The sequence below is a fragment of the Pseudochaenichthys georgianus genome, chromosome 1 (genome assembly GCF_902827115.2).
Source record: "Pseudochaenichthys georgianus chromosome 1, fPseGeo1.2, whole genome shotgun sequence".
Taxonomy (NCBI): Eukaryota; Metazoa; Chordata; class Actinopteri; order Perciformes; family Channichthyidae; genus Pseudochaenichthys; species Pseudochaenichthys georgianus.
Genome location: NC_047503.1, coordinates 26,531,116 through 26,543,661, shown reverse-complemented (window position 1 = coordinate 26,543,661; position 12,546 = coordinate 26,531,116). Strand labels below are relative to the sequence as shown.

The 12,546-nt window shown below is 40.0% G+C and overlaps 1 protein-coding gene across 1 annotated transcript in view; it reads left to right on the top strand.

Moving 5' to 3' along the window:
* Nucleotides 1-11,796, top strand: part of zcchc7 (zinc finger, CCHC domain containing 7) — a 55,438-nt gene extending 43,642 nt beyond the window's left edge. The window contains exons 8-10 of the mRNA XM_034080897.2: nt 8,329-8,424; nt 9,133-9,250; nt 9,383-11,796. Of these exons, the coding sequence (XP_033936788.1) occupies nt 8,329-8,424; nt 9,133-9,250; nt 9,383-9,957 (789 nt within the window). The 3' untranslated portion in view covers nt 9,958-11,796. The remainder of the gene's footprint in view (nt 1-8,328; nt 8,425-9,132; nt 9,251-9,382) is intronic.
* The last annotated feature ends 750 nt before the right edge of the window (nt 11,797-12,546 follow it).

Genomic DNA, 12,546 nt, shown 5'->3' with positions numbered 1-12,546 from the left:
ATTTACACAGAACAATTTGCTTGGGGGAACAGGTTACCTTTGACAACTCTTTCTCAGTCTCTCTTTCACTCACCCACACAAATGCATGCAGACATCCTGGTTTGACTTCTTTCTTTTGCATACAGCGTTACAGTGATGGGTCTTTTTCCTCATACCCTATCAGCCTACCGCCTTCTGTCTTTGCCAGTACGATACATGCCAAGTATCATTTACCCCAAAAAATGTTCTCTTTGATTATTGAATGCATTCTGCCATTTCATTGTTTATTCGTATGTTGTGTTGCACGTATTAACTACCACCCAGCATCATCGACTGATCTTGTTAGTGCCTTCCTTCATTTCCCAGAACCCTCTCCACAAAACAAAAAGAACAGGTGTGAACTTGGTATGAAGACGGGTGGGTGCATTGCATCATGCCTCTTCTGCTTTGAATTTTCCACTGGTTGTTGATTGTCAAAATGGAGACTGTATCGAGAATGGCTCTGTTACTCTGAGTGAGTGTTGCCAAGTAGGATATTAATTGTCGGTATTTTGGATAGCTCAAACGGTTTCTGTTCCTATAACAGCATTAGAGCAGCATTGAATATATGACGGTGATGGCATGTTGACTAAATTCAACCAATAAATAACAGGAATACCAAAAATACTGACAGAGCAAATAGGGCTGCAGCCATCAAGTATCTGTCAATAATCTTCTTTTCTTTCAATACATATTTTTGCCTATATGATCGAAATGTTCTAACGTCCAGGATGACATCTCCACATTGGGTGTGTCTAGCAAGCAGGCCAAAGCCAAAAGGTGTTTAGCTTACAACTAAATAAGACTGAGAAAAGCGGCAAATGATGAGGCTGAAACAAGCGAATAATTGGCATTTCTGCTTGACGAAAGGATTTAAAGAATTAATATATTACCGTAATTGTCAGTTCTGTCACATAGTGTATTTGAACTCCACCATAGTGGTTTTGTTTGAGAGATTTCTGACGTAGCATGGAAAGGCAAACGATCTCTTTTACAATTACCAGCCCACAACAGAAAGTAGACCAGGAGAGAGTAGGAAAAACAGAAATTGAAGACAGGGAAAGGGAAAGAAAAGAAAAGAAAGGAGGAGTACAATGAAGTGTGAGTGGATGAATGGAAACGGTCAGTAAAGGCAGGAAGGTCAGAGCATGTTGAGCGAGCTGCTGTCCACACACAGGCTGCCTCAATGCATGTAAAGATTATGCATAAATGTGTGCATTTGATCATACAACAGTTTTTCCTCCTGTTAGCGTTTTCAGGACCCTGCTGTACCGGTTAAGACAAGAGCGCCACCCTATGGCTGCTGCAGGAAGTGTAGGCTCTCACTTTAAATATCCTTGCTGCTAAAGCCTTTTTTTTTTATTTAGCTCTGAATGTAGTTAGCAGCTTTAATTATGCCAGCTTTATGTGTAGTACTGGAGCAAAAAGAGACCATGGGGCAATGGATAAACACGATTTACCTACATGGAAGGAAAGTGCTCTGTAAGGAGGGGGGAGACAACTAGAGAGGGGGTGTTGTAAGAGATTCAGGAGGATGGGAGTTGAGACAGAGAGAGAAACGAGGAGGGGTGAGTGTATTAAAAAGGGTGAGACAGACGAGAGAGTGAATCTGAGCAGCTGATTGGTACAGGTATATCAGTGTGTGAGCATTGATTGGCCTCTCTTTAGATAGCAGGGGTGACACCGGTACGTGTGTGTGTTTATTGATCGGCACCTCTGCCCATGGTGTGTGTGTGTGTGTATGTATGTATCGAGCGGATTCTCTCCTCACGGTGGTATCAGTGTGTGTATCGATGTTTTCCTCGGGAACAGGTGTGTGAGTGTGTGCGTGTGTCAGTGTCTCTTGGGGTGCCGATGAAAAACAGTGTGTGACCTTTCTGTTCACTATAGAAATTAAGCCGTTTTAACTCCTCTCCTTTTGGTGTCCCTCTATTTCACCTCACTGGCCTTTTGTCTCCCTTTTCATTTAGTTTTATACCTTTTTTGTCTCACCGTCTTTCTCCAGAAGGTCCTTTGCTTTTCATGCTCAATTCACACATGTCTTTGTTGGCCCAAGGTTAGGACTTGTTGCCCCTTTTTAATCCTAAATTTACATTTGAAAAAAATAAATTGAAATGACTTTTTAACCATGTGGAACGTTTCAGTTCATTTGTTTTTAAAATATTTAATATTTAAGATAACTCAAATGTGGTGAATTATTTTTCTTCAACTAGGATAAACAAGATACAAGACATAAATCCGATGTCACACCGTTCACAACTCTTACATACTCATCCCATTGTGTAAGATGTACCTCAGATAACAAAAATATGTTTACATTTTTTTACAAACTAATTTTAATACCAAATTACATTACCTTTTTAAAATGTTTTTATTTATATTCCAAGGGATAGCTTTTCACCTAAAGTTTGGCTACAGGGAATAAAAAATACCTGAAATACAAACTTGATCTTCAGAATAACATAATTAATATATGTAACTATTTATAGTTTTAGCATGTTTATATGTATTTATTATAAACAGCACATATTTGGCACAATAGTGTTTATACTAGAACATAAAACAACCTTGAATCACAGCATAATGTCCGAACAGCTCTGTTTTTTATATGGGGAAATTATATATATCGTTTTAATGTTATTTGTTAAGTTAATAAGTAAGTCAGAGTGCATCTTTTCGAACCTTAAACCAGTCTCAGTATAGCAGTTGTAATTGACCACAGGTGAAGTTGCTGTAGGACGTTTTCAGCATTCTGTGTTAGAGTGCCCTGCAGTGGTTAAACGGAGAACTGCAAAATGTAAGTTTTTCTTTCAATTTCATCCATTGGGGAGTTTTTATGCAGATACATGGCAACTGTGCATCTGTAGCGAGCGTGTATGTTTTTTTTTAGCTGAGGGTCTTTTTTTTGTGGATTTAATAAAATGTATTTTGTTGTCCCTCTTCAACCAAAATAAATCACATACAGTAATGTATAAACATAATAATTGAATTAAAAAATAACGCAACTCATTCATGGTGATTAAGAATGTGAGATGTAAAAGAAAAGGTGTAGTTAAAATGTATTCTCCACATTGGTGAAGGGTAATCTTTGCAACGCTAACCCGCCTCTCAAGGTTTGTCATTAAGGCACTGCGTGTTGAAACCGTATCTAATGCACATCACCCTTTTTTACATTACTTGAGCCTCACAAATTACCCATAATTCTAATAGTAAGGATAATACCGGTCTTAACTCTTCAGTTCTTTCTGCTGAACTTCAAATCCCAGGTTTAGGGTTCAACCTCTATTCCACTTCTCGTTCTGTCCTTCCTTCTGTCTGGCTGACCTCTTTTCTTATTTCTCGTACAAGAAAGGGCTCAATTCAAACAGTGCTTTGTGAAAATCCTTTAAATCCACATCCATTCAGTGAGCTGTTTTTGCTGCCTCATCATTGTACAGTACAGACCTTTCACCCCCGCCATGTCAAATACTCTGCCCTTTATTCTCCACAGACTGAGACTCTGAAGGCGCAGGAGGCAGGGGAGTAGTGCTGCGTACCTGGACTCACATTCAGGTTCAGGTCCGGACTCAAGTCCAGAGGTTCAGGTTCAGGTCCGGACTTATAAGTCCGGACCTGAACCCATGGCTTGTGTCAAGTTGAGTAACTAAAGTGAACTTATTGTGAGCTAATTATCAATTGAAAATTAACTCATAATCAACTCAAATTCAAACTCGTCAGGTTTATTTTGCTCCCTTCCAACTTGTGTCTACATTTCTCTACAAAGTACAAATGTAAAAAAAAAACGTTTTGCCACTTTTCTACAACTCTGCATGTGTACATTATACAGTACATACTACATACATAGTGATGTACATACATATTGTTAGAAATTAAAATCAATGTTGATATGGCGTAATTTTGAATTAAATACACTATTTAATTTAAATCAGTTTTATTCTGAAAAAACCGGAAGTTCACAATATTAACTTAATGCTTTTATTCTGAAAATTATTCTCTTCCGGTTAGCATTAGCATGTGGCGAAATGCTACCTTTTCAAACCGTGAATCGAAGGTGAAATGACATGTGATGTTGTACACTGAGCACACTGGGATTAGCACTCATTTATTGACGCTGAATAACGTTTATCAGGGAATGTTTAAATAACCACAGACACCAGAATATACGTAAGTGCTAGTTTTTTTGCGAGTCCAAGTACCGGTTCCCGACGTTCCGGTTTTAACCGGACTTGAACCGAAACTTTTTACAAGTCCAGTACCGGTTCGGCGTACCGGTACGCAGCACTACAGGGGAGGGTACATTTGTAAAAGGAAATGTCTTTTGTACGTTTTAAATCTAATTCCATTAACATCGAGCAGCCATCAGGTCATAGAAAGTTTTGCAGGGTTAAAGTCATTTGGGTGGTGCAGTTCATTAAGGAGAGGTGTAGAAAGACCATGGCACCTTATAGCAGTTATAGCTAATTGGTATATATCCTTTTTCTCTGACAGCCTTACTGCAACTCACAATTAAAAATCAGTACAGTTCATTCTTTAATGTCTCGCATGGAAAAGTTGGCTTGCTGCATTACATAAAAACAAACTCTTACTTATATATAATATTTAGATTTAGTCGGTCATAAATTGACCAAGCTTCACAACAGCAGGTTATTCCCATGACAAATTAATTAATTGCTGATAAATGTAATTATTACTTTTAGGTATCAGATAGTATTTTTAAAATGTTGGTTCAGGTGTCTTAAAAAACACTGCTATATGTATTATGTACAAAACCGCAGGAATGTACGCACAAATGCTCACACACACACACACACACACACACACACACACACACACACACACACACACACACACACACACACAGGTGCAGCGTTATCAGAGGTCTTGCAGGCTTTGCAGGTCTTTGTGCCTTTCCGCTTAGCTGGATGGTGTCGATTTTGTGGAGTATGTGTGTGCCTGGAAGTGTGTTTTTGTGTGTGATTTGTTGGCTTAGATGTAAAATCAGGATTTAACATCCTGACCGGGGCACAGAAGTCCATCTGTATATAGTACATCCAAATCCCTGTCTCTCATGTACATTGGTGTTGTCTCTTTCTAATTGCTGGGGGAAAAAACGGAATAGCATGTTTCCATAAACACTGGCAACAATAGAAAAAAGCCATTAAGCAGTGAGTCCTAAGGAAAGAAATCAAATAACTGAGACCGAGATTTGAATAGATTAGCTTGTATCCTCTGTTCCGCCTTCCACGGTGGGACCAGATTACCTCCAGTCGCTGCCCTAAAAGGGGGGTCTTCCTCAAGAGGTGGCAACCCAACTGCTGTTCCCTGCATCATATTATCATTACATTCCAGGAGCATTTTCCTCCTCTAAAGAGAAAATCAGGACTCCTCCTGATTGTCTTCAGACTGATTGACTGACTGACGGGAGGAGATAGGAAGAGCCTCTGGGAATTAGTGTGTGTGTGTGTGGGGGGGGGGGGGGTGTGTGTCCTCGCAGGGCGCGGGGTTAGGGCTTCGGTCTGAGTCTTTGTGAACTGGCAGACACAAAGGGGGCAGGAATCACATCTGGTTACTTGGAGGACCCCCCCTCCCTCTCTCTTCCTTTACCGTCTCCATAGCGTCCCTAACTGCATACCTCCACCTTAAAGTCTCTCCTGAGAATGACTGATTTCCTCTTCATGAGTGAGAGCAAACAATGTGAATAAGTTCTTTTATCATTTTGAACTGTTCAAATTCCCAAATGGATACGTGGATTAGAGGTTCTGTAATTGCTTCTTGTATATTCTCCTTGAGAAAATGTTCACCTTATAGCCGTTTCACAATTGTTTAATTAACCCTCCCTGTTAGCCTAATATGTACATACCGGCACGTTGCACACACAGGCACCACAAGGGTCTGTTTGTTTGTTCTGGTATGAGCCCAGTAGTCTGGTGTTGTGTTGTGAGGCTGTTTTCTATGATAAAGCATGCAGAGTTGGTCCCTTGTGGGTCCAGTAACATATGCAAACCTCTCTCCATTGCTGCAATAACATATGCAAAACAGCGCCGCTGGCCCCAGCCTCCACGCACCCACCGCCCGTTACCATTCGGATCCCACCCCCTGTTACCGTTCGGATCCCACCCCCTCTCCTCACACACACACACACACACACACACACACACACACACACACACACAGACACACAAGCCTGTTTGCTTCTCGGATTGTATTTGATGACTGTGTGTGTGTGTTCCTTCAGATTGTAGTCTGTAACAGTCTGAGCTTTGTGTTGGCCAAAGGATTATCACAGCTTTGCCACCAGCAGCTAAGGCAAGAAGCAGAGGAGAGCAAGGCTTAGAGAGACACAGTGCATGTGTCGGGACAACTGTGGGAAATAAGGGTGTGTGTGTGTTTGACAGAGAGAGAGAGTGCGCTCATGTGTCAGTGTGTGCCTGCATGAGAGGCCACGGATGGCTGGTTGTGTGCGTCCACCTAGGGAAGCCCTTAGGACCTTCTCAAACACCCTTCTATACACACACCCGCTAAATCGTTAGTCCTCATCCAGCTTCAGTCTTCTTTTTTTCGGACTGGCAAAGTGTCTCTGAACAGCAGAAGAAGCAGAAGCTCTTCACGTCGTATCAGCAGGAAGTGGATCAGACTTGGATCTCTCCTGCTGTCTCGTCATCCACAGGACCGTTAGTTAAACACACACCAGCGTTTTTAATGCTGCCTCCCATGCTGGGAATTATATGTCTAGCAAGTTTATGAATGGAGAGATTAACGCCTTCTGGGAAAGTAGGCGACGTGGATATAAGTGAGGATTTTTATTGGATTGATTCTGGTTATATACAACATTGTTTCTCTTCAAATGTAACTCCAAACAAATGCTTATTGTGCACTACTATCATAATTCTGAGTGGACCACAATAAATGGATTGGATTTGTCAGGCTACATATTTTCATCGTGATCACAAAATATCCCCTCTAGCTTTTACTGAGAAAGACAAGAGAGTCAAAGCTAAACCTCAATGTGCCATACTGACTTCCCTGCTCAGCCAGACTCTCCTCTTCATTCCCATGAGAAAAAGAAAGACACCAAACTGATCTGATCCCACAGGCCCTGGCCCTGTTAGCAATTTAGATGCCCCCGATAGGAAGCGGCGGATGAAAACAGAGTGGGATGAAGGTTCATTCGGTTAATTAATATTGTAGGAGGCAGACAACTCCTCACACGCATACAGACACACATTCATGCCAGGTTTTCAGACCACTATCACAGGTTTATGGGAGAATAGGAGGGGGATTTCATTTCTTCCTCTTCTTTTTTCCTCCCCTCTCTCTTGCTTTCATTCATTCTGCTGATGTGTTGGATCAGAGTGTGTGGAGATAACGCAAGCCCAAGGTCAGTAAGGGAGAGAGAGAGGTAGACCTACAGCCAATTTACATGAAGGATGAATGGGAAGAGGGGTAGAAAAGGGTGAAGGGGGCTTGAGCCGCGTACTGTGATCTCCTTAGGGTGCACATGTGTGTTTGTTTGTGTGCGTGCGCGCTCGCAAGAGGTCTGTGATCTCCCGGCCTTTGTGATGGAGATGGGCCCGGCCGGCCTGACCCGATAATGACGCGACGCTCTAATAGCATTCATCCTTTCTGCCGCAAAACTACTCAAGCGGAAAAGAGAGAGAGGGAGAGGGAGAGGAGGGGAACAAGGGAGAGAGGGAAGCAGCCAGGGAGGGAGGGGAGGTTGCTAAGCTATGTTTAAGAAATGACGTGGGGCACAAATAATTTGTAATCTTGGAATCAGGGGGAGAGAGGAAGGAGGGGGCACCTTAGTTGTGTGTGTGTGTGTGTGTGTGTGTGTGTGTGTGTGTGTGTGTGTGTGTGTGTGTGTGTGTGTGTGTGTTGTGTGTGTGTGTGTGTGTGTGTGTGTGTGTGTGTGTGTGTGTGTGTGTGTGTGTGTGTGTGTGTGTGTGACATTAGCAGTAAATACACTGTGCCTGTGTGTCTCCTCTCTCTCTTTATCAGTGTATATTTGCTGTGTGCGCTGGAGCATGGAAGGCTTTCAGAACACCGGCCCATAGGGGACGGGACCCTGTGTCCAACACACACACACACACACACACACACACACAGATGGTTACTTATCATATAGGGTCATTACAGGCCTCTAACTATAGCCTAGTAATCACTGGTTTGTATCAGAACCCATATTCACCGTACAATACACAGCAGCCTGTATCGGTAGAGAGCATGGGAATGAGAAGAGGGAGGTTAACCACCCCCTTATACAATTATTTAATTTAATTTTAACAAGCTCCTTTGATTTTCTCTGTGTAGACTGAGACACGCACTCCTTTGAAGCCGAAGGGAAAAGACCGGGGTCGGACCCCCGCCTACTGCTACAACTGCTCCAGGAGAGGGCACTTTGGACATGTGAGTATCTCGCTCTGTCTTGTTTTAACTGCCTTTCATTTAGTTTGTAGGCATGTTTTAGTTTGTATCATAGACAAGTTAAGGCACATCATTTGGTTGAATTGCTTTACAAAACTTGTTTGATTCGTACTATACACCAGATTTAGAATTTCCTTATTTTAGTAGACCTTTTTTTCCCCCCTTCCTTTTTTATGGTGTGCATATCGGGCTCAATTTCTAGAGATTTGTCATACTGTATGATTTTATCTTCTAGATTGTGAAAGAAAATGGTAAAATCTTTGTCACTGTCAGCACCGATTTTACTAGATGTTTTGGTTATTTTGTCAGGCTTCATCTCTCGTATTACATGATTTATTTTTTCAACACAAATGTCCACCAAGTTTTCATTTCTTTAAATCTTTAACTCCTACAATAATGTTATTGTCAAATTGTTTTCAAAAATTGGCACCCTGGAAATGCTGACAATCAAGTCGCCACCATTAAAGGTGATAGATAAAGCTAGCTCCATTGGTTTTGTTTAAATTCCATTACACACTCTACAGAATAACCGTAGTGATACCATAGGGATAATCTTATTTTGGCCTAAAATCCATATCATCTTTGTAGTTTCAATTTCTATTTGAATATGATGCCACAAATATATTTTACGTATTTGAATGTGATATTTGTGCTTGTACATTCGATCATGCTTTGGTGTGGTTTCCTCAGGTGTGTATACGGAAAAGGATGTTCAACGGAACGTATCCCAGCACACCGTTTATCAACTACTACGACACTAAGAAGGAGATCAAAAGTAGAGGAAAGTGGATATTATTGAAGGTTAAAGGTAATTCACACACAGAAACACACAGACACCTTTTCACTTAAATGAAGTCATCATTTTTCTCTTACCTGTGGTCTTGAGTTGTATTTAGATACATAATAAATTAATGCTTTTTTCTTTTTGTTCTTTCCGCAGAGCTGAAAAAAAATGGCCTTTTAACTAACAGTTCTCAGACCCCTTTGACTCCAGGACCGCCAAACAAGAGACAGAAGTTCAGCCATCACGAAAGCAACCAACAGACCCACCATACACCTCGCCAAAGCCCTAGCAACCACAAACCAGGCCATATCTTTTTCAATGACGATGACTTTCAGGCTCCAGCACCCAAAGCGAGATGGAACAATAGGCCCAAACAACAGGAAGGCACTGAGAAACCATGGAAACCCAAGAGACCGGTCCCCACTTCCATAAAACCTCTTCCACCCAAAAAAATTATTTTGAATGAAACGGATGACTTTCCCAGAGGAGGAGGCAAAAGAAGAGATACAGAGAAGAAGGGGAAGAAGTTGGGAAAAAAGAATCATGTTCCTGAAAAGCTACCAAAATACCACCCTCGTTGGCTTAAAACTGAAGAGATGCAGGGGTCAGCGTCAAAGCAAGAGAAAGGAAAGAGGAATAAGAGGAACCGATACCGGAAGAACTCTGATGCTTCACAGTACCCAACGGATGAGAACCTGTTTACCATCAAACAGAGGAAACGCCACAGATAGCGGTGATCTTCATGACCAGTTCATCGTGTGTGGTCAGGACATTTCAGGAGTCTCAGGCATTTTGTTAGACTGCCAGTGCTGCTGTTGAGGGTTCATAGGCCTGTTTAATTGAAGACCTTTTCAAATGTCACAGTAAGAAGAGCACAGTTATAATTAATAAAATGAGTAATGAATATTTTGATCTGCTTTAGTTTTCATGTCCTGGTACTGTGCATGTTGACTCACTTTCACACTAAAGAGCTCACTTGAGCAGAACAGAGCCATTGTTGTTGTGATAGTCAGGTTTGTATTTGAACATTGAAACAGGTTTTTCTCTCTTGAATCTTTCCTCATGTTTCTACAAGTCCCATAGTGAGAAACACTCCTACTACATTCAGGGTCCTGTGAAGCTTACATACCCATTTATATCAACTTTCGAAAAAACAACAAAAATGTGGTTTGGCATTTTCTTTTTAAACGGGATTGGTTGATGTTTTTATTTTTGCATTGATGATATTTGATCCTTGACCATTGAATTGATACATTGAATAGTTTAGAAAGGTATATGCAGTATAACCAGAAGGGATGATCATGACAAGCAAAGCTTTCCTTAAAAGTTGGAGCTGTATTTTATAAAAAAAAGGTATTTTCTGTTTGATTTGCTTTTTCACAGTTTCTCCTTGTGGTTAGTGTAAATAATAACCTTTATCGAACAGTGGCCTCATTTTAACAATTAATTCATTGTTTTAATGTATCTGGAGACCGACAAGTAAGAAACCAGGTAGGAGTTCATAAGATCAGTTTTTTTAAATGGAAAGTTCATTATTTTCCTCTTACCTTAAGTGCTATATTTCAATCAGCTCATTGCAGCTCAGCCGTGGAGGACACCCTCAATGTTTAAATCTCACCCCGTTGAAAGCACAAGCCTATGACCAGATGCAGTTGGCATGTGTACAGTAGACCGTTAGAAAGATAATAATCCTCCCAACAACAAGTTATTTTGATTATCTTGGCTAACTGGGTCATGATTTCTGAAACAGACATTGCTGTTAGTTATTTAAAAAAACAAAAAACTGTTGCTGTTTAGAGCACCACAAACCAGATGCCATCTAGTACCAATATATTTTAGAAAAAGGCAGACATCTCTACAGTTTAAATCTCCAACACTGTACAACTAACTCCAAAACAATCTAGAGTGATTCATAGCACTACACTTTTTATTGTAGGTGAATTGTCCATTTTGGGCAATTACTGTCTTCAAAACAAACCAAACATTCAGGTGCATCAACATATTAATTATCATTAGATTGCTTAATAAGTAATGGTTGAAATGGATCTATGGATGTCATAGTTATCATATTCTCCAATTTCTTAGTTCACATTAGTTTCCGCTTATTACATATTGAATTAATAACAGACTGCTCTTTGAAGGACAGAATGATCATCTCATAGTGCCTCAACTCTGAACACCTGAAGTTGTGTGCATTTTGAACCAAATAATGGGAAGGTTTGTTTTAAATAGACTTTGAAATGTTCATTTTTTTTACTCAATGACTGAGATGCCTTGTAAGTGAGATTTAAAATATGTGGACATACTGTAAATACCTAAATAACACTTGTTTAATGCCGATCTGCAGAAAGTTGTCTCATCAGTTATTTTGTGAAACAAGGCTACCTGAAGTTTTGTGTACTGATACAACTTGAATCAGCTCTGGCATATGAGTTCTGTGATTCAGAAAATAAATCATGTAAGGCTTTATCTAAGACCTGTTCACATGGTTTATTCAGTAACTGTTTGCTCACAATTCTTTTGTTATGTAATTTACGGTGATGACATAAAAAATTACTCCAATCCCTAAATGTCTTTTTTTTTTCTCCACCAGATGTGCAACGTATTGCAATATCAGGTATTTTTCTTATGTATATTAGTAGATCCCACATTTCTTTCCAAGTTATTAAAAGATGCTCAAAAAAGATGAAGAGAGACACACATTATCTAAAAAATGTTTAACTGTATAGAGAAGATGAGAATACATGTTTTCATTCAGAGGCTTGAGAGAGTAAAAACAAAAATACTGCCTTGGAGGACCGAGATTATGACCATTTAAAATATGGATATTTTGTTTATTTTACAGTTTTGGATAAAAGTAGAGGAAGATGAGCTCACATGTATAATTCCTTCATATTTTAACTGTCATTTAAAAAAAAAAAAAAGTGGACAATATAAGTGTAATCAGTGGACAATATTCAAACGTAATTCAGATTTCTAAATTCAAAACCGGATTTTTCATTTATGCAATAGAAAAAGTAAAACTCGTGTATTTTTCTAACATTTGAAAAAGAACTCGCAGTGAGAAACACTTTACAATACAACTTTTGTGTACTATTTTAAAACCACAGTTCAAACAATGGGAAATAACTAAATGATAGTTAGTCAAATGAATATTCACATCCCACCATTGCAAGATTTGGTTTGACTTATCTCGGTTTAGTTTCTTACGGTTGAAACCATAGACTGTATTGAAACAGTCATTGATCCCCTCTTGCGTCATATCACATAATTACCACCATGGCGGAAACCTGTGAGGGCAGCAGATGAGAAACTCGTGA